General features: G+C 39.5%; 2 protein-coding genes across 2 annotated transcripts; one reads left to right on the top strand and one right to left on the bottom strand.

The window, feature by feature from the left end:
* Positions 1 to 429: 429 nt before the first annotated feature.
* Positions 430 to 26,986, top strand: LOC134537767 (brachyurin-like). Its single transcript, XM_063378545.1, has 7 exons — positions 430 to 586; positions 15,641 to 15,710; positions 17,085 to 17,247; positions 20,221 to 20,387; positions 21,962 to 22,060; positions 25,008 to 25,147; positions 26,741 to 26,986. Exons 2-7 carry the CDS (start codon positions 15,686 to 15,688, stop codon positions 26,912 to 26,914), a joined length of 768 nt encoding a protein of 255 aa, XP_063234615.1. The 5' UTR covers positions 430 to 586; positions 15,641 to 15,685; the 3' UTR covers positions 26,915 to 26,986.
* On the bottom strand, positions 1,825 to 9,364 carry LOC134537277 (brachyurin-like). The gene is made up of 6 exons (XM_063377550.1): positions 9,352 to 9,364; positions 8,256 to 8,412; positions 6,385 to 6,551; positions 5,144 to 5,242; positions 4,260 to 4,396; positions 1,825 to 1,992 (listed from the first exon to the last, which is right to left on the bottom strand). Exons 1-6 carry the CDS (start codon positions 9,362 to 9,364, stop codon positions 1,837 to 1,839), a joined length of 729 nt encoding a protein of 242 aa, XP_063233620.1. The 3' UTR covers positions 1,825 to 1,836.
* Positions 26,987 to 27,064: the final 78 nt, after the last annotated feature.

Below are 27,064 nucleotides of genomic sequence, written 5' to 3'. Positions count from 1 at the left end.
CCCTGAGCTAGTTTATAAACTAGTAGGTGTCCTAGCACGTGCAACTCGGAAAAGAATGGGACTGTGTTAGTTGACCAAAAAGCATTTTAATAAGGGATGATTATACAGATATAGGTATAGGCTAGTTGAGTCTAGTCGGGAGTTAAAATGATTCCGCCAAAATTATCGTGGTTCGATGTATGATTTTAAAGATTTTCGGAATTAAATAATGCGTGTATTTATTTAATCTCAGTGTTTATAACGAAACGATTCGATTCTTGGATTGCCTCATCTTATGACGAAGCGCTTTTTGCGCTTCGATTCTGATCCACGCGATGCCGGCATTGTCGTCACGTGTAAAATCTTATCTCCTGAAGCTGATAACATTTTGGATCGCTTCTTAACTTTGCCGTCTGCAGACACGAGATAACAGGCCCGAAGAATCTTTCGATGGCAAGTGACAGTGATGTGATATGTCAAATATTCTACGCAGTAACTAAAATCAGTGGTATTAATGTATAACGGTATAAAAGTACCTGATTTGCTTATATCAGTTACACCAGTATCCGATTTAAATAATTACTTAGCTAAATGTCTGTGAATAGCGGTAAGTATAAAATTATCGCTAAAACATTTCTATGCCAGCTGTGTTTTATAACTGTATGTTCCATAGTCTGTGTCCCGTGATTGGAATAATTTATTTCATGTTAAAGTATTCTGTAAGGAAAATAATCACAGCAATTCAGAGCGGAAGCAAAACGCGTCCTGAATACCAAATAAAGGCAATTTTTTTTTTTTTTACAGATGAACGTGAATCGCAATAAAGAAACCTCTGGCGTGGTCACGACTTATTATTGTTTAATGAGCGTTCAGAATTTATTTTGAAAATTGATTTTTCTGTCCTAAGATTTTGATGATCTCGCGATTCTATATAACAGCTAAATATACTTTAAACACGTACGCATTTATTTTGCATGAATAATATGAGTACATTTGTTGTCTTTACACGCTCCAGTTAACCTTGAGCCAGTTACAAACTTGAAGAATAAAAATAGACCCAGTCAAAACAGGCCGAAATATAAAAAGATTTTGTTCTTGGTTTTGGCAAATGTGACTAAGGTGACTTGATTATGTGTATAGGTAACAGTTGAATATAACCTTAAACCAAAAGAATGTGAGTAATAATTATAGCTCTCTCTACAGACGAAGAATATTTTTGTTTCAAATTTACAGCTTAATTTGTCTTTATATTATACAGTGTAACATTTTTTTGTAAATGAAACAGAAATATTCACCATAAACACCATAAAATGAAACTGTGCATGTTACCGTTTCTTCAAAACATTCTGCAATTTGGAACACGCCAAATCTCCGAACGAAATTCATAACAGGTAGCACAGTCTATGCGGGGAAATGCAGGGACTGTCTCAACAGCGCACTATCCGCTGCTGGTTAAAAAAAAAAGGGAAGAATGCGAGTGCACTGGTAGCAAATATAAAATTCAAGGCATCCACAGCTGACTGTACAGGATACCTATATCTATTTTTCTGAAACAAGCGCGTGCGCACACTCTCCGTCTTATTCTTTCGTTCATCTGTCTCTCTCTCTGAACGAATCATCGCACAAAGAGGAGAACGGAAAAACGAGCCCAGCAACGTATATAGCACAATGCTCTATAATTGGCCAAGTACCGTTTCTCTGTCTGTTTCAAATTAAAATTCGGCCTTGAAATTCTACTATCAGAGTCCTAAGGAAGGTTTCACATAAAAAAAAGTTTACAAATATAATAATTAGTTTTTATTTGAAAGTAATAAATAATAATAAATAGACAGCAGGTGCGGGTGTTGGCGCGCCGCGTCACTGGCGCACGTAGCGGGCGATCCACGGCAGGAAGGCGGCCACCCGGGTGTACAGGGTGGGGTCGCCGCTCAGGCAGCCACCGGGTGGGCCCGAAGACACGATGCCCACTTGCACGCTGCCGCTCTGCAGCACCAGCGGGCCTCCGCTGTCGCCCTGCACCGGGCAACACCCCTCGAGTCACTCGCGGGAAGCATTCATCTCGCAGACGAGAGAGCCACACCCGAAGTTCCCCCAAGTTCATGCTCGCTTCCCCCCCCCCCCCCCCCCGGTTCTATCTCATTGTGTGCCCAACCCCCGCATGATAAGACTCTTTTCCACTCTGTCCAACACTTCATCCAGACCATCCTCTGTCTCCTGTAAATTCCTACACGTTAATGCATGCCAAATTGCATCCCGCATGAATGTGCCCAGGGTTTTTCCCTGTGTCTATGCAGGTTTTACCTGGGCCCAACCTATCTCTAGTTATAGTCTATATTCAAGAGTGAGGGGAGTTAGTCATGGCGCCAATCGTTGCCATGGCTGGCCAATCCCCTCCTAGCACATGATGCATGCGACCCTCTCCCTGCATGGCTAATCCCAGCATGACTAGGCGTATAGGCTTCGGCCTGAGACGCACCTAGGTCCCTCCCTAACCCGGACCCCTCCAAAATACACTTAGTTTTAGTTAGGTTAGGAAAATAAAATAAAAAATATATCTCATTGTATAAACCGGTGTGGCATTAAATTTTTGCGGTCGATTAGGATAGGTTTGCTACATTACAAATACTTTAAAACATTGTTCATGGTTGGTTATATTAGGTAAGTATAGCTACATTAATAATACTATAAAATCATTTTATGGTTGCTTAGCAAATAACTTTTTTAATATGTAGCTATCCAGGGCTAGGGAAACCGTTTACATGATTTCACAGTATATTTAATGTGGCTTTCCTAACCAAATCAACCGCCCACGATGTTTTAAAGTATTTATAATGTAGCTAACCTAACCTAATTGACCATTGGTTATCATGAGTTACAATGAACAAAAAAAACGAAGATGCACGTTCGGGCGTTTGGCTCTCTCGTCTGTGACTCGTTTGAGATGACCGCTCAAAAAACACCCTCAGCACTCGCCACAGATGTGGAACATCTAACCTCTGTTAACGAGCAAATTGGTGCCTTCTCGTGTTGCAAATACCAATACAATGTGAAACTCAAGACGATAAAATTTAACTTAGAATTCTTTAAAATAATTCAGAGCGTGTAGTTTTCAACTATATTTCTGACCGTGAATCACACGTAGGTTCGCACCCATTGTTTTGAGCAGCCACGTTGAATTATCCAATCATTCGTTTCGCAGAGCGAAATTTTTAACTACCTATAGTATAATCAAATGGCTCCGATAAAAGCGTAAAAGACTTGAAAAAAATACTAAAACCCGCTTTGGGGCCTGATTTTCGACAAGGATTTTTACTAAACAACCCTTGTGATTTCATCTTAAATATAACTTCTAAATATTGCTATGTCTGTCTTTAAAGAGAACTACGTTGATTACATCTGCTTCTTTTTTTTCTCTCGAAAAACCTCTACCATATCTATTGCTTTAGTTCGACTTTGCCCACCAACGAACTCGACCGAGATTTTCCATACATTTATTTGATGTATCAGTCCGGTAGTGATTTTTTGCAATATGACGGCAATTATCATGTCCATAAAAATTTATATATATATATATAACATTATCATTTTAACGTGACAACGTCTAATAAATCGATGAACGCCGGCTGCACGCACGAAAAAGTGTCCCGTAACGCACATTGTCCCGTTACGCTGTGTCCCGTTACGCTCATTGTACGCTTGCGCCGCATCTATCTCTCTTCCACTCGATTGGAACAACCATCGATTTGACTTTTTCGAGGCACATTAAACTTGAAACACTCCCATTCGTTTCCTACTTTTCCTATCATCGTCCTATCCTTAACAGAATAACACAGATTGGAAGAAGTTAAATAGCAAACATGTTTAAATGTTATAGTTAAAATAATCTCTTCGTTAAAGTAATAAACATATTTTGAATTAATGAGTGCAAATAAAAGTAAATTTATCAATTAAATTGTAAATTTCATTTCACTCCTTCTTTGTGTATCCATACAAAATAGTGATAATTCCAAAAAAAAAATGATTCAAATTTATTCATAAAAGTATGAAATCATTTCATCAATGTATTGTCATGACGTTGTCACGTTAAACTATCGTCCGTAAACCGACTTTAACAGACGACCAATTTTTTTTTTTATATGAAGTTGATTTTGGGCTTCATGGACCATGAAATGCAAGAAGCGCCACATGGCCATTGAACCGAGAGGAAGCTGGACTGGACGAGCACATAGAGAGAGAGAGAGAGGGAGAGAGGGAGAGAGAGAGAGAACGGGCGCACTCACGTGACAGGCGCTCTGCAGGTTGCTGCCGGTCACGCACAGCTTGCCGGAGTTCATCATGGAGCCGTAGATGGCGACACACTCGCTGGCGCTGATCACCGTCTGAGGCACGTAGTTCAGCACCTGGCTGATGTCCGAGTCTGCCGACAGAGCGGTAACATGCGCTACATCATGCATATATAACAACACTAGCTGCCCGACCCGGCTTCGCACGGTTGTATTAATAGGGGGGGGGGACGAAATGAGACCAAATCTCTTATTTACACATATAATAAACAAAATAAAAATAAAAATTAATTAATTTTGACAAAAAACTTAATACAATGCTTTGTAATGTACCGATTAAAAAAAACGAATATCACCGATGGTTTCCCGACTCTCGAGCACGCAACGTTGTCATGGAGACGAAGTACCTACCCACTGTTTCACGGGCTTAAAACACCGATCAACACATTGATAATCAGTTTATTATTAATTATAAATTATTATTAAGACCATTTTAATCGAAATAAAAACCATCCTATCTCTCAAGTTGGAAAAAAATTACACATAAATGCCAAATTTTCATCGAAATCGGTTGACTTGGTGAAGAGTTCACTGGGAACAAACATCAGAACGCTGGATTTATACATGCATAAGGTAACATTTATTTTTAATAATTACCTATCCCTTTTATAAACGTATTTTTATTTTGGTGTAATAATTATTTATGTATTCACGTAGAAGATTGCAACCACATTACATAGACTATTCACGCAATAAGAGTATCTAAGCTATTTTTTATTTTAAGGTTATTGCAATTTAATAATGTATTTTTTTCTTGTCGTTTGTATCATGTTAACTTAACGATCACGCAAGTAGAGAAGTAGTTTTACACACACACTTACCATCGGACGTTTTACCCCAGCCACTGATGACCACAGCCTGGCCTTCGAGGCTGGAGGAGAACTGGGACTGGGATGGCAGTCCGACAGGACTGATCACACCTGAAGAAAAAATTATTTCAATCAGTTATTTGCGTCAGTTTAGTCCGAGCGTTCACGAATTTAGTTATATGAGAGGGCATGTCATAACTCAAACTTGTGAGTAGTCAAAACCTTTTTTCGACAAAAAATTTCCTTGAAAAACCGCTAATTTTGTTTAAAAAAATTCATTAAACAGTTAATACTAAAAAGTTTCTTTTTGACTTTGTGAACTTTGGTTTGCGCCAGCCACCACAGATGTCCGCACAGGTGGTTACACATCTCCATATACTGAGAGATAAGATGTTACACATACAAAAGTGTGAGCGTTTTTTAGGTGTAGATAGAGATAAATTGTTCCTATTTTTATTTTATTTATTTGAATAACAGATAATGATAGAGTAAGAGTGCGGCTATAATTTTTTTAAAAAAAACTGAGGAGTCGACAAACACAAGCAGCGTAATTTCTACCTCTCCCCTGCCGGCTCCTCTTTTGGCCGCTACAACTAGAATATGGCATGCTCCGTTACATACATATCCCCCCTTTGCAGTCTCCCCATTCGACCGCTAGCGCATGCGTTGGAGTGGCGTCGCCTCTTGACGCACTCTCCTCCTCTACCGGTTTCCTCACCATGTCTCTAACTATTCCCCACGTGCGATCGGGAATTTTCGTAACGCTCGAAAAAAATTTTAGCTCGCTCAGCAGAGGAGTTTCACTTAAAAAAAAAAAAAAGTGGCAGAAATATACGTAGTCCATCGTTGCGTCTTCAGGGAACTGTGAGTTCGGAGACACGCCAGGAGGCACAGTCCTGTCCGCGCAGACACAACTGCACTGTACTGTACTTGGAAGGAAGATGCCAATACGCGTGGCAACACTGCTACGGCTGTGTGACGCTGGAGGTGGGGGGGAAGGTCTGAAATACGCGGTCATCTGGAAGGCTTATCGCGCAGAGCAACCTGACACACAGCCTCCTCCTCCTCCGAGACAGCCGGCTCTCAACTGAGCGCCTCCTGCTAGCCACGCGGTCTATATACAGTCTAGAGGAGTAGTAGTAGGGAACATCACTTCGACATCAACTACCATGTTACAGGATGTTACAGAATACAGATTTGCGAGAATGACGATTTTTTTATGCTTGAACCGCGCCCTCAACGCGCGCACTCACTGGACAGAGAGACGGCCTGCTGGAGCTGCAGCAGGGTGATGTCGTTGGCCAGAGTGTTCGGGTCGAACTGCTCGTGAACCGCCTTGGCCGCCGCGTAGGTCGTCACCGAGCCGGGCTCCTGCGAGTTGAGGTAGGTCGCGCCCAGCGTCACCACGAACACAGAGCCCCTGAGAACAGCGACCTCCGGCTATTCCTCTGTTCGTCGGCGGCCACGTGAAATTACACACACTTCAACTTTGACCAGGGGCGCAACAACAGGGGGGGGGGCAAGGGTATTTCCCCCCCTCCCCCCTCTGAAACCTTGAAGTGGGGGCAAACGGGGGCAAAGAAAGTGCTGTGTAATCAATTTTTAGATAATAAAACTGCTTAAATAGCACCATTTTCCACCTTGAAATACAAATTTTCCAGGGGGAGGACCCCCGGACCCCCAGCTTCAATAGGGGGGGGGGGGGGGGGGATCGATGATTCTTTATAAAAAGGTATATTGCCCCCCCCCCCCCTTTCCTTTTTGTAAATTTAGTTGTTGCGCCCCTGACTGTGACACTGGGTTTTATAATACTCACCCAGACAATTTAAGCTTTTTGTGTTGTCCCAGGACCTCCGGTAGTTAGTCATTCGTGAAAAAACCTTTCCCATAAATAATACGAAATTAAGTCAAATTATTGAATAGTCGATTATCTTTTACACGGTTTGAAAAAAAAAATGGGGCGTGGCTGTGTCACTGACGCGGCCGTGTGTTGTACGTGAATGCGTGTACGAAACAGGTAATATTTTCTATAAAAATTGTAAAATACGCTATTTTATGTGTCTTATAATCATGTTAGAACAGTAAGAAGTCGCGTATAGGCCGACATTACACATTTTTTATTATTTTTTAACACCATACATAGCCTATTCACTGTAACTATTTTACACTAATGTTTTACATGTGCAATCAATATATTTTGGCGATATCTGACCATTAAAACCCAAACGAAACGTCGTAGCTTCTCCGATTCAAAAGTTAATAACTAAATTGAAATCTCGAAACGCAGCAAAATGGCGGCGCTTCCCCCCTCCACAACGAGCGATGCGTCACAGTCCTCACCTAGCGTCACGAATTCTTCGATCCTTTAGCTATCGGGTGGTGTAATTTAATTTCGGATTTAGATGATAGACTTGTAGCTGCTATCACCAAACTGTATCCTCCCAATTGTGTTATCATTCTTTCATTCTTTTTTGACGTGACAACGTCTAATAAATCGATGAACGCCGGCTTCACGCACGAAAAAGTGTCCCGTTTCGCACATTGTCCCGTTGCGATGTGTCCCGTTACGCTCATTGTACGCTTGCGCCGCATCTATCTCTCTTCCACTCGTTTGGAACAACCATAGATTTGACTTTTTCGAGGCACATTAAACTTGAAACACTCCCATTCGTTTCCTACTTTTCCTATCATCGTCCTATTCTTAACAGAATAACACAGATTCGGAAGAAGTTAAATTGCAAACATGTATAAAAGTTATAGTTAAAATAATCTCTTCGTTAAAGTAATAAAACTATATTTGAAATTAACGAGTGCAAATAAAAGTAAATTTATCAATTAAATTGTAGATTTCATTTCACTCCATCTTTGTATCCATACAAAATATTCATAAAAGTACGCAATAATTTCATCAATGATTTTTTATGACGTTATCACGTTAAACCATCGTCCGTAAACCGACTTTACAGACAACCAATTTTTTTTTTTTTTTTAATTGCCTCCCACTGTGGAAGCAATTTTTAAAGATGTATTCACGTCAAAAAAAACACGTGCCAATTTTTTCCGTGGTAAATTCTCAGTATTGTCTGATGGCCACAGAGTTACTGGGGGGTAGTGACTGACTCACTCGTAGGAGCAGTGCGCGGCAGTGAGCACCCAGCCGGCGGCGATGAGCGACCCGCCGCAGAAGGTGCTCTGGTCGATCACCAGCTGCGCCTGCCACGGGAACTGGCTGATGGACGCCGGCGCACCGTTCACTATCCTCCCCGCCGGCGACACACTCTCTGCGGGCACAGAGCGACCATCCTTAAAACTGTTTACAAATTAATTATTATAAATAGCATCCGGCACATTATCGTCAAAAACAAAAAAAAACAAAAGTCTGGCAATAAATAAATTCATGTTTTAGTAACGTTTTAAAGTTTAAAATTTTTCCTAATTTTTTTTTTATTTTTATTTTACCTGTACAGGTGTGATTGCGCATTAATAAACGCAACGTTTTCCCTGCGGCCAGGTAGCCCACACGCTGTTCGGAAGAGCATAGAGAAGGATATGTTAAAGAACCTGATGATTTTTTTTAAATTCTCTCTCGAAAAAACTTTGCTAGCGCTTGGACTGTCGCGACCCGACCAGCCGCGACGGCCACAGACGGAACTAGAGGGGCATGCGGGGCTTGTGTCCCCGGGCACCGTGTCTGGGGGGAGGGGGAGGGGAGAGTGGCAGAGTGATACTTACTATGGACATTTGCTTGGATGTCCTAGTGTTAGAACACCAATAAAAAATTATAAAAGTTGGAATGCAGATGAACTGAATTGTTTGCTTTTAAAGTTACATACACGTATATCGTCAAAATACTACATTTTCGCGTTCTACAGGTTGTTTCTATATTTCAGGCTGAGTTAATTTTTTTTTTAATTTCATTGTGTTAACACGCGCGCACACATACACCTACACAAACACACACATATATATATAAATATATACATTTTATATATATACTCACCTTGTCTTTTTTCTTGTTACCAATCCAGTACACGTAAATGTATAAAGTATTATCATAATTTCAATTCAAATGTAATATTGGGACGATATTTGTTCCAATGCCAGATCACTAGACCAAATTACAAAAAAAAACAATTATGAGTTAATTTTAAAAAATAAGCCATTTTTCAAAATTGGTGGTATCGATTTTAAACTTCGTAGAAGAGTGGAGAAAGCCTCACCTTTTTGTAGCATGTCCGTTGAGTGATTCTGCTGCTTAAGCTCATGAGCGGTCAGTATTTTCCTCCATTCCTCAACTCCGTGTCTAGAGCTGATGGGTAGAGTCTCAGTTTTCGGAGCTGACAGACAGTGCCCCCACTGAAATGCGTAAAATAGATTCGAATGTACTACACCACCCAGACTAAAACGTGTTTTCAAAATGAATAAATATTAAATGAAAAGAAATTACGACTGTAAAAATATTTCTTGTGTTTGGTACTGAAGAGTTCCTGTAGCAAAATAAGGCACAGCCAAGAAGCATGTCAGTTTTCAGGAAAAGTTAATTCATCAGTTAATTTAAGTATGTAAATATTACGGAGGGTCGAAGCTTAAAAATTTTTAATCATTAAATTTAATTATTTGGAAAACTGTTTCAAATTTTAAAACGGTTATGAGATACCGATGATATAATGACATATTTAGGTAATGTTCCTGAAACATTACCAACTATGTATGCCTCACTATTTAAATGTACCTACGTATACACTGAAACTTTTTTTTTGTAAATGGAATAAAAGTATTAATGAAAATTGCAGATATTTGTACATTTATTTATTCCTATGAAAAAAACTGTAAATCTAAAAAAAAGTGTTCGCAGTAATATTGGGTTCAGGTTCTTACAGGACATTTATGCTTTGTGTTGTCCCAGTACCTACAATATTTCCCTGAATAGCTTTCCAGTATTAACTGCGTACACAATAAGCATGATACAGCAAAATAAAGTCGAATTGTTAATTATCCTATTATCATTTCCATGGTTTAAAAAATTTTATGCTTGAATGAAACATCAATGAAAATACACAATTATGAGCCAATTTTCGTAAGAAATACTCAGTACTATCTTGAAAAACGTAATTCATATATGCAAAAATAATCATATCTATGTGTTGTACAAATTTATGATATCGTTCTTGTAGTATTACAAAATATTTCTTTGAAATGGTTACCAAAGGAATCTTTTGTAAAATTACACACAATTTTTTTTTCTGTATAGTAGATATTTAAACAACCTGTGTAAAATTACATTACTTAGGATTTGTATTCGAATATCATAAACAACCCTCTTGTATAAGTGATTGAGGGAGGGTGCTGCAGTGATTACTAAAACTGAACTCGCTCTCCTCGGGATCCGGGTTCGAAGCTTGATCAGGTTATCCTAATTCCTGACTAACAAGTTATCTCCGCAGTTACTTAGCACTGAGTGAGCTAGTCAACGTCGGTACTTACTTGCACTGCTCCCAGGCACAGCAGAAAGGCTACAGCGTACGTCATGTTTTCAGTTCTTTGCTACTGTTGCTATGCTTCTGTCTGGTCTGGTGCAGATATTTATACGACTCCAAACCCCTTTTGCGAATAATCCACTCCATGCCTGCAACTAGGTCAAGATAGTGCGGACTGCGAAACTAGGTTGATGGGCGCCGCATTAATTCGGTCGCCACTTGAGCAATGTGTATCAAGGTGACAGTTATTTTGAAAATTATTTTTATTTGTGCAGAAATAATTTGCTCAAACACGTCGAAATCTCCACTTACATGGTTTATTTATTTTGGTAAACTAAAATAGTCATAGTAAAGAGTAAATTCCAAGGTTTAAAAAAAAATGGCTGTCTGTAAAGTTGGTTTACGGCCGATAGTTTAACGTGACAACGTCATAACAAAACATTGATGAAATGATTGCATAGTTTTATGAATAAATTTGAATCATTTTTTTTTGGAACTATCACTATTTTGTATGGATACAAAGAAGGAGTGAAATTAATATAACAATTTAATTGATAAATTTACTTTTATTTGCACTCATTAATTCAAATATGTTTATTACTTTAACGAAGAGATTATTTTAACTATAACTTTTATACATGTTTGCTATTTAACTTCTTCCAATCTGTGTTATTATGTTAAGGATAGGACGATGATAGGAAAAGTAGGAAACGAATGGGAGCGTTTCAAGTTTAATGTGCCTCGAAAAAGTCAAATCGATGGTTGTTCCAATCGAGTGGAAGAATTAGATGCGGTGCAAGCGTACAATGATCGTAACGGGACACAGCGTAACGGGACAATGTGCGTAATGGGACACTTTTTCGTGCGTGCAGCCGGAGTTTATATTTATTCTTGGTTATTTAAGATTTGCAAAATAAAGAAATAAATTTAATAAAACTTTTAATAAAAAATTTGTGATAAAATCAAAATTGAACATCAAATTAAAATATTAATTTTCATATTTATTATAAAATTGAATAAATAATATATATTTATAAGAATAAATGAACATATTTAATAAAACTTTTTGATAAAAATCAAAAGTGAATATTAAACTAAGAAAATAATAAGTATTTAACCAAAATAAACTTAAATTAAATTTTTGAAATTATTATTAAAAAAAAATTTTTATTAAATAATCAATAATAAATATTTAAAATTAAGAATCATATAATATTTAGTACAAATTATGTCATATATATTTATTATTCTCTAAATTATATTTATTTAATTTTTCAAATTTAAACAGAACTATATTGACTGTATTGACTATCTTTTTCCAGTCCTTTAATTATTTTTTTGTAATTAATTATTTGCATGTAATTAAAAACTATGTTTAATGATGCCAAAGAAGTATAACTTCTCACGCGCGTACATAAGTACACGCACCCATTTTTTTTATATTGGCATCAATGTAAGTTACCTTGAAAGAAATAGTAATACATGGTGGAAGTGCATCCGCAATGTTAAATATTATAAACAAATTCTCATGGGAGGCAAGAAAATTAACTATCTTGTATTAATTAAAATCGTTATCAGGATGAATCTAGGTCCCTGTTTTAAATGTAGAACAAGGATAAAGTGTTTGGTTTTTTTTTGCGATAACCTCAAGGTTTCTTCAAACATTTGGTAAATTTCGCATTCACGAGTGTTTTGCCCCATAATTTTGCAAAAGATTGTGAAAGCAAATAATGAAATGTCGAGTGGTGGACTGAAATGCGCAATGATAGTAAACACATGTCAGTTTCACGGACTACAATCGCTAATCGATAAGATACGAATTTTCGCAGCATTGATTCTCATTCTACGCACTTACAGATGTTTTTATTAATCATTGATTTAAGTCAACTTCAAACCACCTTCAATTAACACAGCAGCTGATTTTCTTAGTCACATTTTCCAACCTATTTTCTTGAAATAATTTGAAAAATATATTGACATTTATAAATCAACAACGTTCGCTACGTTTTCATTCCACGACCTGCATTAATGTAATTTTTTTACTTTTATTTTGGGTTTTTGCCTGCTAAAAAACTGTATAGGTCTATCGATGAAACGATACATAACATATACGTATTGCTGGTTGAACTCACTGTAAGATATTATTACAAGAAGTCACTGTAAGACATTTTTACAAGTAGTCACTGTAAGGCATTGCAATAAGTTCAGTTGCTCACTTCTCACTTGAAATAGCCTGTGTTTATACGAAGAGATACACGTAATTATATCGTATCGCGTATATCTCCATGCAACATACCAAGGTACACCGTTCTCCTGATGTGCAGTGCGCAGTTATCCTTGGTAATTACTTACAGGTTTTAATACATCAGTATTTGGCCTCCTGTGAACATGCTCAGTTTATTTTCTTCCCATTTAGTACATTTGATTACATAAATGTTTCATTGTCAAAAAATCACTTTTACATTTATACCCTCTTAGGAGTGCAATTTCATAAAATAGTTAAAATAAGTTTTTATTTTTGTAAGCTTATTATTAGTTCCCATCATACTAATATCTCATTAATTAGCTTTGGTGATTTTTTATCGTGAAATTAAATTTTAATTACTTTTCACGCCCCTTAAGATCGGAATTTCATCAAATTTTTAAGTTTATTTTGAATTGTAATCAATGTTGCGTAATAAAAAAATTTCGATCAATCTATATAACAATAGTGTATAGAATGGGGAATTAAAAATATTAAAAAACGCCTCTAATTAAAATACTACGATTTTTTATTTTGGTTTTTTATTCTTAAAATTAATTAATGGGATTTCTAACTGTTCTCGGTCGGACATTGAGCTCTGGGAGATTCTGCAAATGTATAAATAAATATATATATAATTTTTAGTTGAATATAGTTTTGCGGTCTATGGACCATGAAACTTAAAAATAGGGGGGAATTTACCTAATCTTGCTTCATGGTAAAGACTGAAATAGGTATTTTTTCATCGTAATGTACCTAAAAATATTTTTCCTCGAACATGAAACAAAACCACATTAGTGTGTACACTGATGTTCAAAATTTTGGTCGTTTCGTTAGGCCTACAAACTTCCGATTTTCTCTCTCGCGCTTATCAGGATTCACGTTTCAGTCAATGTCTAGCCACGAAAATGACACGCCCAACTACTGATAACAGATAGGAAATAATAACCACGCGTCCTCCAGACTGTATCAGTGCGAAACCTTCGCTAAATAGCCTTCCTTATGAAGGTTTCTCTTTGCAACTGAGGCAAATATATTTTTCTCTCGTCCTGACATACTTTCTTTTGAAGGTAAATTGATGTGGTTTTGAAGAACTTGAGTGCCTTTCGAAGGACTGGTCGGTTGACGCAACGTGAGGCAGGTGTATAAAAGCTCTAAAATCGTGCTGCATCGGAGAGTAACCTAGGAGTCTCAGCCGAACCGTAATGATGCAAACCGCTCTAGCCATTTTCCTGGTTGCTGCCGCGCAGGTAAAATGCGTGCCTTCCGTTTGTCATGTTGAGCTAATTCACCGCCAATCATTCGCCTTAAGGCTCGCCTGTTTACTTCCGATGACAATCTAATTCTGACTTCTTAAAAACCCATCTGAACGACCCATCTGACGATTTTATATAAGAGACGTGTCCGGAAAATTAAGTATCTTTGGTCATTAAAAAAATAGACTCATGAAAAAAAATGTTTTATTACAAGTTTTAGTTTACTGCATTATTACTGCATCACATTTTCACATAGTCGCCATTCAGTCCCAAGCACTTTTCGCAACGCTCTATTAGTTTATTTAACCTAACTGCGTAGAAGTTCACCTCCTGGAAATTAAACCAGTTGAAAATCGTAATTGTGTACATTTTGATGTAATTGTTGACCCACGTTTCATTGAATTAAACCAAATATGATGCCCTTTTTGCCCCAAAAAAACGGTATTCATCATTTTTCTACTCGAGTACGGAGATTGCTTAAACGTTTCCCGGAGATTTTTACTAAGCGCCTGTACGCATTGCGTATTCGAAGTCCATTATGCCTATGGCCGAGGCGTCCGTTCCATTCGCAGGTGGTGAACTTCTGTGTAGAGGGATTAAATAAACTCTTAGAGCGTTGCGAAAAGTGCTTGGAACTGAATGGCAACTATGTGAAAATGTGACGTAGATATGTAGTCAACTAAAACTTTCAATAAAACCTTTTTTCATGAGTTTATTTTTTTTTAATGACCTAACGGTTCTTACTCTCCGGACAAGCCTCGTATATACCTTATCTGATATTCGTACAAAATAAGTATTGTTGGTATACAGCTTCTGAGCTTTATAAAAAAATATTTTTACAGTAACATTTAGTTTCAAATAGTTATATTTTCTTAAAACACTAACTAAAATGTGCGTATTTTATTTTTACTACATAATTATTGCGAACAAAGTTTAATGCGTGGTTACTTACATTATGCATCCCTCGGGACAGAATTTTAAAATTTAAATTTCGTAATATAAGTATACGTGTACATCCTACATTCAGTACCAGAATATATTTCCCAATACAGAATCAGTCTTTAGGAGTGTATTTTAACCAACATTAAACTCGTATTAATATCTAAATGGTTAATGACTAACCCATGCCTTAATTGGTAAACGTATCTTCAAAAATACGACACAATAAGAAAAAAAATGTGTTGCAGATACATTACAATGAATAATTATAAGTGAATTCATATGTATTTATTTATTTTCACTAATATTTCCAAGATATTATGGTGAAAATAGGCAAAATAAAAATTGCAAAAATCATTAAAAAAATCATTGGTTATGTCTAAACTAGCCAAAATATACTTAATTTTAAATAAAATAATTAGAATTTATAAAAATAATATGATTTTGTGCCACAAAATATTTTATTTTAGGTTTAAATTTGAAATAAAAAAGATAATTTGCTGTAAGAGACAGGAAAAGGATTTTCACATATTTATTTCGGATTCAATCTTATTAACTTTTATGCTAACGATATTATTGCTTCTTTTCTTTCTAGGCAGCGCCATTTTTTCCGGAAGTGAACCATTCTCTGATCATTCCTATGGATAGGTTCATGCCAGAAATAGGTAAGTTTTTTCAGTCTTCTCCTGTTTTTTTTTTTTTTTGCATTTTCTTATTAAACTTTAAAAAACATACAAATTCCAGAAAAATTATGATTCCAGTCGATGCGATAGCAGAGCTGGAACATTTTCTAATGCGTTATTCATGGTGATTTCTAGATCACCAATACTAGAATAAGTACAAAGAAGAAGAAAAGTAACAATATTCTTGTCAAGCAATGCACCAGGGGGGACCCAAAAATACTAGATTTTTGTCATAAAAATTTATTTATTACCTTTTACAAAATTCCTTTAGTCACCTTTAAAGTACTCTCCATTAGATTCGATGCACTTGTCAAGTATTATTTTTTTCTTCGCTGTTCTTCAACTTTGATATCCTCCAGTGCCCTTTGTCCTTACCGCCTCCACATCATCAAAGCGCTTTCCTGTGAGATTTTTCTTGATTCTCGGGAACAGGAAAAAGTCGCACGGGGGTGGGACCGGCGAATACGGAGGGTGGGAAACGACCGACCACCCCTGAGAGGCCAAATAGTGGTTCACTCTTAAGCCGTGTGTGCGGGGGCGTTGTAGTGATGAAGGAACCATTTCACCTGATCGCCAGAGTTCCGGGCGTTTCCTCCGTGCATCATCTCACTGTGTAATTTTTAGAAAATTTCATTCTTTTTCTCTCTCTCTCTCTCTCTCTCTCTCTCTCTCTCTCTCTCTCTGCTATTTTACCCCTTACGAGTCGAGGTTTGAATTGCCAAAGAAGTTTAATTTCCATCACGCGTACTGAGTTTTACGCGCCTTTTTTTTATTTTCGCTTTTTATTTTACACATAAGATATTTTCCAAGCCATCCTGCACCCGGGTCGTCAGGCTGCTTACCTACCCTCCCCCCCACCACAAAAAACCCAATCACCCCTGAATCCGCTTCTGGCTGTACTATAGGCCATGGCCGATTGTTTTTTTTTTCTCGATGTCCCCCGTTTGTAAAAAAAATGTGTCGAATACACTGGAGACTAATACCGAACTTCTCCAGGGTTCCTGAGTGAAAAACTAACGTAGTTGTCACGTCAGCAACCATGGACGGCAGACGGTTTGGCCAGAATGAACAACGTATCTGTTTAATACAAATGGTGCCAACATTGAGACGACGGAAGTAAAACTTTCTTTCTGTCGGAATTTTTTTTTTTTTTTTTTTTTTTTTTAATGTTTCGCAGATTTATGGGCAACAAATTCAGCTATGGTGCTTCAAATTCCTTAAAAAAATAAATTGTTTTCGTGTTTGACGCAATAAGATATACAATTTATGAATGAAACGTTTTGTAGCCAGACCTCTTGCCACACTCTTGTTAGTGTAGAGCTGTCCTGGTGAAGTGTTGCCGGTTGCCCGCTGCAGAAGGCGCTCCGCGGTACCCGGCCGCGAAGATCGTGAACGGCCAGCGGGCCGCCAGGGGCCAGTTCCCGCACCAGGCGGCCATCTTCCTGGACAACGTGTCCTTCTGCGGCGGCTCGCTCATCTCCGCCTCGTGGATCCTGTGCGCCGCGCACTGCACCGTGCGGTGAGCGCGCCAAGAGTCCTCCTGGCTCACGTGTCTTCACCCCGGCGCTACCTGCAACACTTATAGCTAGGGACACCTGTATTTCGCGAATATATTTCGTGTTAAGGTATTACACAAAATACTGTAGCTTTTTCTAAGAGTCATGGCAAATTGTGAGGGTACAGCAGCAGTAGCGGATCTAGAGGGGGGAGGCTAAGGGGCTCAAGCCCCCTCCAAAAGCATCTGGGTCCAATATTGTTTTAGTGTTTGCCTTGATAAAGCCTAGCCTCAGCTGGGTCAAGCCCCTCCCAAACCAAAATCCTGGATCCGCCACTGTACAGCAGTACAGTGACCACATTCTCATTGGCCCCGTCAAGAGCGGGACGACACCTCTCACCGACCTCAGCCAATAACCCCACTGGAGAAAAGCTACAGTATTTTGTGAAATACCTTGACGCGAATTGTATTCGCGAAATACAGGTGTCCCTGCTTATAGCTTGTAAACGCGCTTTTGCACCCTCTTTATGTCTATTTCAAACACGAGGGAATTTTTTTTTTCAACCTCCTGCGAACTATATAAAAAAATACAAATTTGCACAACGTAATAATTTTGTCACCGAAAGTACAGCAGGATCTCCCTTATTTCCCTACATAATCGCCAAAAGACGATCGAGGCATTCGTCATATCGTGGCACAAGCTTCTCGATGCCTCCTACGAAGAAAGAAAGTTAGCCGTCGGTGAATAGAGATATAGGGCCAGCGCCTGTGCCTCATCTCCCTCCCGACGCCGCTGTGAGGCGGATGGACTAACATCGCGGCGCATTCTGCCCCGATATTTTCCGAATTTTGCGATGAAGTCTTGACACGTATGCGCGGCAGTGGCGTACCTTCGAGGAGGGGCGTGTATAATGAAGAGTGCGAGTGTTCTGCCCGTGGACTGCCGTATCGAACGACGGTACAATCAACTTGTTTATTATAACTATGGGAAATTGCGTCCCGTGCATGATGGCTGTCTACATGTGTTAAGTAATTAAATTGTATTACACAAATTGAAAGCTTTTTTTTAAGAGTTGATCTTCATTTTTTCATAATTATATACTTAGAGAAACGCAAGTTTATAAGTAAATTCCAGATGATTGATCACTTTTCTTTCGTAAGAGAAAATCAATCCTTTGGTACTTATTCCATGCTTTGACGCAAGAAAAAATTAATGAAAAATCGCCGTATCTTAAACTGCCGTCTCGCCCAGATAAGATAATTTTTAATGCCTTTCTTTTATCGTTCGTTGATTAGTTGCGTGCAAATGTTTGAATGTAACTAACGAAAAAAATAAACGTATTGAACTTGTTTGGTAAAACGTTTTTAGAAAATAATTTAATTCTTCAAAATAGTTTGCTGTGATAATATTCCCTCAATATCCCTTCTCATTTCATTTAAAAATTTGTTATTTAATTTCTTGACTAATTAAATTACTTTTGTTTTTATCAAATAATATTGACTTTTTTTTAATTTTTTATGCTCATAATGGTATATCTCTACCATATACGCTGAAAATAACATGACGACCTCAATTCTGTATTTTTGTAAAGCTTCTTTTTTATTTTTTTTCGAATGAAGTGTAAAAAAAGCTGCTGAAGAAAAATCAGTCAAAGAAAAATTCATTCATAATTGAGTTACTCTCATTTTCAATGTAAAGCATACATACATCTTTGTTATGTAACTTTTTTTTATATTATCTCACTAGCACCGGCGTTGAATGAATTTAGAACAATGGGTCCAGAACAGATAAAATATACGCATGTATTTGATTGGACATATTGAATGTTCCTGGTTTTATTCATGAGAATCTCGTGCCATAATTGTTTCGTGTGGTGTGGGTAAAACATAAAAAGGCAAAACTAGTAATTAAATTTACCACAGCAATGCTACCATCCACGGCCGCCTCCTTTCTCAATATCCCTGGAGCGATCTGTGTTACATTATGTAATTAGTTCGTTTTCGTTAAGTTGATAAGCCTGAACAAAAACAATTGGCATGTGTGTAGAGTCGCGGCCTTTGGGAAGTAAGGCTAACTGTAGCGAAAGTGAAAAATAAGGTTATGTTATGTCGATCACGTTAAAAAAATACTTAAATAATAATTCTAATAAAAATTGCACGTATAACTTATGTACATGACGACACAATCTTACCAAAATTTCACCTGGTTTATTACGAATTATTTGTGAGAAGCCGCGACGAGGGGAATTGTTAGGTACGTGGTTGGGGGGAATCGGTAGATGAGGAGACGGCAGGGAAGAGGAAGATATGACGCTTGCATGCTTGCACACTTGCGTGCTCGCATACTTTACACTTACATGCTTGCGCAATGGCGTAATTTAGCGCTCGCGTACTCTCTTATATATGCATATACTAGCTTTTACCCGCGGCTTCGCTCGCATTGAAGCCATTAAATAAGTATCAGAAATCATTACAATAGAAATTAATCAATAAAATATATTTCTCTGTAACAAAAATAAATAATTTTGAATTTTGAATTTTGACCGTCGATAGTACAGTGCAACGGTATTACAGTACTCAGGGTTGTAACTTCATAACTGGAATGCTATATGGCGTTAAAGTAGCTAGATTTTTGAGATTTTTGACAAACATTTTTTTTTTATCTTTCGTAAAAAAAATTTATTTTTTTTCAATAAAAAGTATCCTATGTTACTTCTAATACCTCCAAGAAAATGTGTACAAAGTTTCATGATGATCGGTTAAGTAGTTTTCGCGTGAAAGCGTAACAAACAAATTTACATTCAGTAGGGATATATATATATATATATATATATATATATATATATATATATGTGTGTGTGTGTGTGTGTGTGTGTGTGTGTGTGTGTGTGTAGGTGTGTGTGTGACCTCAGCCAAAGAGGATTGTGATTCCCATAGCCAGTAATACGTATAACAAGGAAGAAGCTTCAACTTGCGTCTCGCACGGACTGCCCACAGCATCTCCACGTTCAGCGTACACCTGGGTGCACAGAACCTGAACGTGGCGGAGGCCGGCAGGGTCGGCATGGTGTCGCGCAGCGCCGTCAACCACGCCGCCTACAACCCAGGCAACCTGCACAACGACATCTCGCTGGTGCGGCTGCCCGCGCCTGTCTCCCTCTCCGGTGAGTAGCACCGCCTCACACACGCCGTCATTTGTTTTTTATTTGTTTTTGACGTGACAACGTCTAATAAATCGATGAACGCCGGCTGCACGCACGAAAAAGTGTCCCGTAACGCACATTCTCCCGTTACGCCGTGTCCCGTTACGCTCATTGTACGCTTGCGCAGGATCTATCTCTCTTCCGCTCAAGGGCGGATCCAGAATGAAGGTCAGGGGAGGGCCAAATTAAATTTTCTAATACAATATTCGCACATTTAGAATTTAAAAATATTCAGTTGGTTTTATTTGTAGTTCAAAAAACGTCCTGTTATCTATAGCACTGCAGTAAAATAACACTTATAAAAGTTTGGAGAAACTATGGTAAGGAATTAGGAGAAAACTATATGTATATTCCGGGTTCAGGGGAGGGCCATGCCGCTATGCCCCCCCCCCCCCCCCTCTGGATCCGCCAATGCTTCCACTCGATTGGAACAACCATCGATTTGACTTTTTTTTCGAGGCACATTAAACTTGAAACACTCCCATTCGTTTCCTACTTTTCCTATCATCGTCCTATCCTTAACAGAATAACACAGATTGGAAGAAGTTAAATAGCAAACATGTATAAAAGTTATAGTTAAAATAATCTCTTCGTTAAAGTAATAAACATGTTTGAATTAATGAGTGCAAATAAAAGTAAATTTATCAATTAAATTGTAGATTTCATTTCACTCCTTCTTTGTATCCATACAAAATAGTGATAATTCAATAAAAATGATTCAATTTTATTCATAAAAGTATGAAATCATTTCATCAATGTTTTGTTATGACGTTGTCACGTTAAACTATCGACCGTAAACCGACTTTACAGACAACCAATTTTTTTTTTTTTTGTAAATGGAACAGAAAATTTCTTGTGAAATTACATATATATTTGTACACTCGTACATCCTCATGAAGACAACTGTATCAATACAAAATAATTGTCCGCTGTGATACTGTGTTCTGATTCTCACCCAGGCATCTATGATTTGTGTTGTTCCAGTACCTACAACAGTTAAAAGTTATTTGTAAATCGTTCCATGGATAGATTTACAGTGTTAATAATAATCATGATACAAAAAAATAAAGTCAAATTGTTGAAAATTTTATTATCTTTTCTGTAGTTTAAAAAAAATAGTTTCAGTTAATAATAAATTAAAATATAAATATATGCGCCGATTTTCGTAAGAAATACACAGTACTATCTTGAAAAAACCGTATTTAATTCTTGATGTGTTAAACACAGTTACAATATATTTCTTGTGGTATTAAAAAATAATTCGTGAGAATTGGTTTCCAAAGTAATCTTTTGTAAAAGTACAAGAAAATTTATTTTTTTTCCGTGACTGCCAACGAGGCAAAACCTTAATTCCGACGGACGGTCACCCTTGAACCCGGAAGCGAAGATGTGTCGGTGGCTCTGGCTACGAAATTCAACGATCTAGATGTACGATGTGATGAATTGAACGGGTGGTTTGCGGAAGAGCGAGGGTGTGAGTGCGAAGAAAGAGGGCGAAGGTGTTGACGCAGCAAGAGGGCGCCGTGTTGTTGCAGGCTTCATCCAGCTGGTGAGCCTGCCGCCCAGATCCCTGGCCTCCAACAGCTTCGTGGGCCAGCCGGTGCAAGTGAGCGGCTGGGGGAGGATGTCCGACGGTGAGTCGCCGCTCACGGGCCACTCGCAGGCCACTCACGGCCACTCACGACCACTCACGGCTACTCACAGGCCACTCACGGCCACTCATAGGCCACTCACATGCCACTCATAGGCCACTCACAGGCCACTCACGGACACTCACGGACACTTACGGCCACTCACGGACACTCAGGGCCACTCGCAGCCACTCACGGCCCGGGTCACTCGCCGGCTGCGATCAGACACGGGTCTGTACGCGAGTGGTAGGAACTAGCGGGCGTGACAGAGAGTTTTTCTTGTGAATGATATAGGGGTAGTCCCTGCCCCCTGCCCCCAACTCAAATCATTTAGACGCAGAGGCCATTTCGTCCACATATACTAGGGCGGGACAAAAATGTAGAAATTTCGAGTGTGAAATACCAATACGGCTCAAAAGTTGCGTATTCTCGTGCTAGTTAACGAGAAAAAAAGAAAGAAAATTTCCTACATATTATCTTAAATTTGTGCAAAAGGCCTAATTTTTTAAATAAAAAATTATGACAAATCGTCAATTTAAACCCAACAATAAAAAAACACTTGTAAACATATTTTTTATCTCGGTTGTGTCTAATTACATAATTTCAATTGCTTGTTGATAGAAAAATTATATTTACAATCCATGTGGTTTATTTCAGTTCGCGCTTTAGGGCTTAAATATTAGTATTTTTTTATTTTGTGAAATATTTGAGAAGTTACCAATATGGCGCAACAACTAGCTGAATGCGAAAAAATGGCTTCACACACTGAACCACGTAATCATGCAGACGTGGCCACCCCCCGCCATAAGTACAAAATTATGGAAGCAAGGTAATTCAGGAAACAACTTGCGAAAGCCCGGCTCGTTCTTTCGCGAACATTCGCGAACCGTGCTCCGCGTTGCATCGAGGGGCATGAGTGCAGGGGCGCAAGTCTGGAGGGATAGAGGAGGGGTGTCTCGCGGCCCCAGATTTCTGCACGTGGGTTTTAAACCGAAAACTCTGGATGAGTTGCTTGAATGCTGTATACTGCTCATGCGTCTGCCTCTATGTGTGTGGTGCCTATGCTGTGATGGGTAGCCTCGGTCTCTGGGCATAGCCGCACCTCTAACGCCTTTCCATTTTACGTATACGGCGTATCCGTATCCGTGCCCATGGGGGCCCCAGCCTGGAAATCCTTATAGGATATGAAGGCTGGGTTATCAATAAGGAGGAGAGATCCTCATAACTTGCCTCTATGCGTGCTGGTCAAGGTGCCTGGGGGAATGATTGCTGACCTACGACGTGTTGGAGCTGTAGCCGGCTCTAGTATCTGAGTGATGCTCTCGCCAGGTTACCGAAACGGGCGTGCGATGCGAATACATAGCCTCTCCCGCTTACGTCAACCCATAGCCTTCTCGTGGCGCCAGTGTTGTTATACAAATTGGGCAATGCCGGGAGTGCCCACTGCTCTGACTTCCTCGGTGTGTCGAAACGGGAATTCTAATAGACTAGTAGGCTGTGGACGGGTGGCTGCGCCCTGATCTGCCGGAAATCTATCGGGGGGTTTGGACCCCCAAACCCTAGGTGGTCTCTCAAGACACCTGGTTCGCTGTGAAGAACCGAAGGTGTGATGGAATAGCGAAGGGCCGCTGAGAGGCCTGAGGGTCGCCGTGGTCGGGCGCAACCCAGGCCTTACGAGGCTGTAACCCGGTGGCGGGGGAGAGTCCAAGGTGAGCAACCGAGGATATCTGAATGTGAAGGGTACCATGGGACTGATCCTTTGATGAGACAGATCCCCGCTGAGGTTTTCTTAAACGGCCCTGGATCAGATTATGGAGATGGACTCGTGGTGGAAGTGGTAGCTCCTATCGCTTGGAGCACACTCAGAGGAGTCCCCGCTCTGATGACGAGTGGCAGTCGTGAGCTACTTAATGCTCGGGCACTAGCCTGCAAAGCTAGCAGAGGCGGGTAACCTCGGCTGGATCACGAGTATCTGGGTGACCGAGGGGTCCCAGTGATGTGAAAGGTACAGGCCGTGTCGGTATTTACCAGGCCCACGGTGGGGGGGCTTGCACTGGTGGTGTCCTGGGGTATTCGGCGGCTGGAGGTCTGCGGTGGCGTAGCATGTTGGGATGGGTTCCTCAACCTCTGTGAGTAGCCGTTGGCCTTCAGAACTGTGCCGCGTCTGAATAACGTAAATATTCCAGGTCCATTGGGGCCCATAGGAGTTTCACTGCCATGTAGAAAAATATCCACCTCTGGTGTTCTTCCGATTCAGCCCATTAGGGAGCAGGTACGGAGCCACAGGTGCGCGCAGCTCATAGATCTTGTGAAAAACTGACTCTATGCGTGCAATAATCAGAAAACTTTATACGATGCACAGAAAGTATTCCATTATACGTAGTTTTGTTGACGTTTATGTTTATCAACCCCGTCTCACAGCATGCTTCCCCCCCACCCCCCACATTCGATTACGGGCCCTGGACCCAGGATCGGAGACACTTCCCCCCCCCCCCCCCCCAATTAGACAGTTACGCGCTACATTATAATTGCATGGTTATTTCTTACCTACACTATTTTTATAATGTTATTTACCCTGAAAATACAGGGTATAATTATGGTTACTATTTTGTAAGTCCAGACCAAGCTTTGTTTATAAAATCATTTTACTTTAAAAATAACCACAGCGATTATTTATATTTATTTTACACACTAAGACAAAAATGAAAATATTTATAGAAAAATTAAATTAGCTGTAGGTGTGTGAAATCTTCTAAAAATTTCATTGGATAAAAAATAATATTGATATTTTTTTTTTTTTTAGTTTGTAAAAAAATTATAAAGGTTAAACATTTTAAGGGGTCCGCCCAGCCACACCCCTTGTGGGGGCCATGTCTCACAGTCGGTAATTTACGAGCGCACCCATGTGTGAGAGTGAGTGTGAGAGTGTGAGCGTGTATGTTGCTCGCAGTGAGCGGCGGGATCAGCCCGCAGCTGAACTTCGTGACGACGAGCGTGATCGGGAACGCGCAGTGCGCCCAGACGTACGGCGGCAGCGTCATCGCATCCACCATCTGCGCCTCGGGAGCCGGCGGCCGCAGCCCCTGCCAGGTCAGCTGCTGCTGCATCTGCCAGCTGTTGTTTCTCTTCCATTGCCGTAATCACAGGGCTTTCCGTCGGGATTCATTTCGATGGCGATCTTGCAATTTTATTTTTGACGTGACAACGTCTAATAAATCGATGAACGTCGGCTTCACGAACGAAAAAAAATTGTCCCGTAAACGCACATCGTCACGTTACGCACTTTGTCCCGTTACGCTCATTGCACGCTTTCGCCGCATCTATCTCTCTTCCACTCGATTGGAACAACAATCGAGGCACATTAACCTGAAACACTCCCGTTCGTTTCCTACTTTTCCCATCATCGTCCTATCCTCAACTGAATAACACAGATTGGAAGAAGTTGAATAGCGAACATGTATAAAAGTTATAGTCAAAATAATCTCTTCGTTAAAGTAATAAACATATTTGAATTAATGAGTGCAAATAAAAAGTAAATTTATCAATTAAATTGTAGATTGCATTTCGCTCCATTTTTGTATCCATACAAAATAGTGATAATTCAATAAAAGTTATTCAATTTTAATCATAAAAGAATCCAATAATTTCATCAATGTTTTGTTATACGTTAAACTATCATCCGTAAACCGACTTTACAGACAACCTATTTTTTTTTCTCTCGAATTTTCTCAGATTTTAATTACAGAGTATCAAGTAACAGCAAAATTTCTCGCAAATGTGCACAGTTGTGATCATTGGAGTGACGTTTTGTAGCTCGAAGATGATTTTTGTTAAATATCTGGTAGTTAAATATGTGATTCAGTAGCAATTACAGGAGAGCTGTCGGGAATAAATGAGAGAAATATCCCTTACGCTGTGATTTTTGTTATATAAATGGAATACAGATAGTATTCATGTAAAATTATAGATATTTGTATTTTTTTTTACATTTACATGGGAAGAAAACTTTATCACTACAAAATAGTGTCCGCAGGAATACTGGGTTCGGATTCTTAGCCGGAATTTTATGCTTTTTGTTGTCCCAGTACCTCCAACAGTCAAAAGTTATTTGTAAACAGTTCCCGGAATAACTAGCTGCGCACATAATAAGCATGATACAACAAAATAAATTCAAATTGATGAATATTCATTAAACTTTTCCGTGGTTGCTTGAACGAAACTTCAGTTAAAGTATAATATTATGTGCCAATTGCCGTATGAAATACTCAGTATTATATCGATATATATGCAAAAATCAACATGACCATGTGTTGTGCACAGTTATGAACTCCCTCTTGGCAGCTGGTTCTCGTGCTGAGAGAAAGGTTTGTTTGCCTCAACAAAATATTTGTTTTATATATGGAGAAATAAATCTATTTTGTTAATTCAAACAAATATTTTGTAGTAGGAAAGATTCTGTTGACACAAAAAAAAATTATTTTGTCTACTCAAATGTAACCAATCTTTTTTTTTCTACGTTGCGCCAACACGGGCATCCCGGTGCCCGGCTAGCGCCCGCCCTGTTCGCCCCTGTTCGCTAACAAAATATTTTGTTCCACCAAGAGAATATTTATTTTGCCATATATAAACAAACATTTCCATTTTTCCCTGTGTGTAAGAGCGGACGCGTGGCGCTCGTTGCAGGGCGACAGCGGCGGCCCGCTGGTCATCAGCGCCGGAGGGGCGTACCTGCAGATCGGCGTGGTCAGCTTCGTGTCCAGCTTCGGCTGCGCCAGCGGCAGTCCGTCGGGCTACGCGCGCGTCACGGCCTTCCTCGGCTGGATCTCCGCCAACACGGGCATCCCGGTGCCCGGCTAGCGCCCGCCCTGTTCGCCCCTGTTCGCCCCTGTTCGCCCGCCCTGTTCGCCAATAAACCCGTCATCTCTCACCCACACACTCGCTGTTGTCATTCGAGCCTTCTTCCTCCTCTGAAGGGGACGCACCACGACGCCGAACGTACAATAACGC

This window comes from Bacillus rossius, chromosome 12, assembly GCF_032445375.1.
Source record: "Bacillus rossius redtenbacheri isolate Brsri chromosome 12, Brsri_v3, whole genome shotgun sequence".
NCBI lineage: Eukaryota > Metazoa > Arthropoda > Insecta > Phasmatodea > Bacillidae > Bacillus > Bacillus rossius.
Note: the sequence above shows the minus strand (reverse complement) of the source record. Positions and strands in the feature narration are given on the sequence as shown.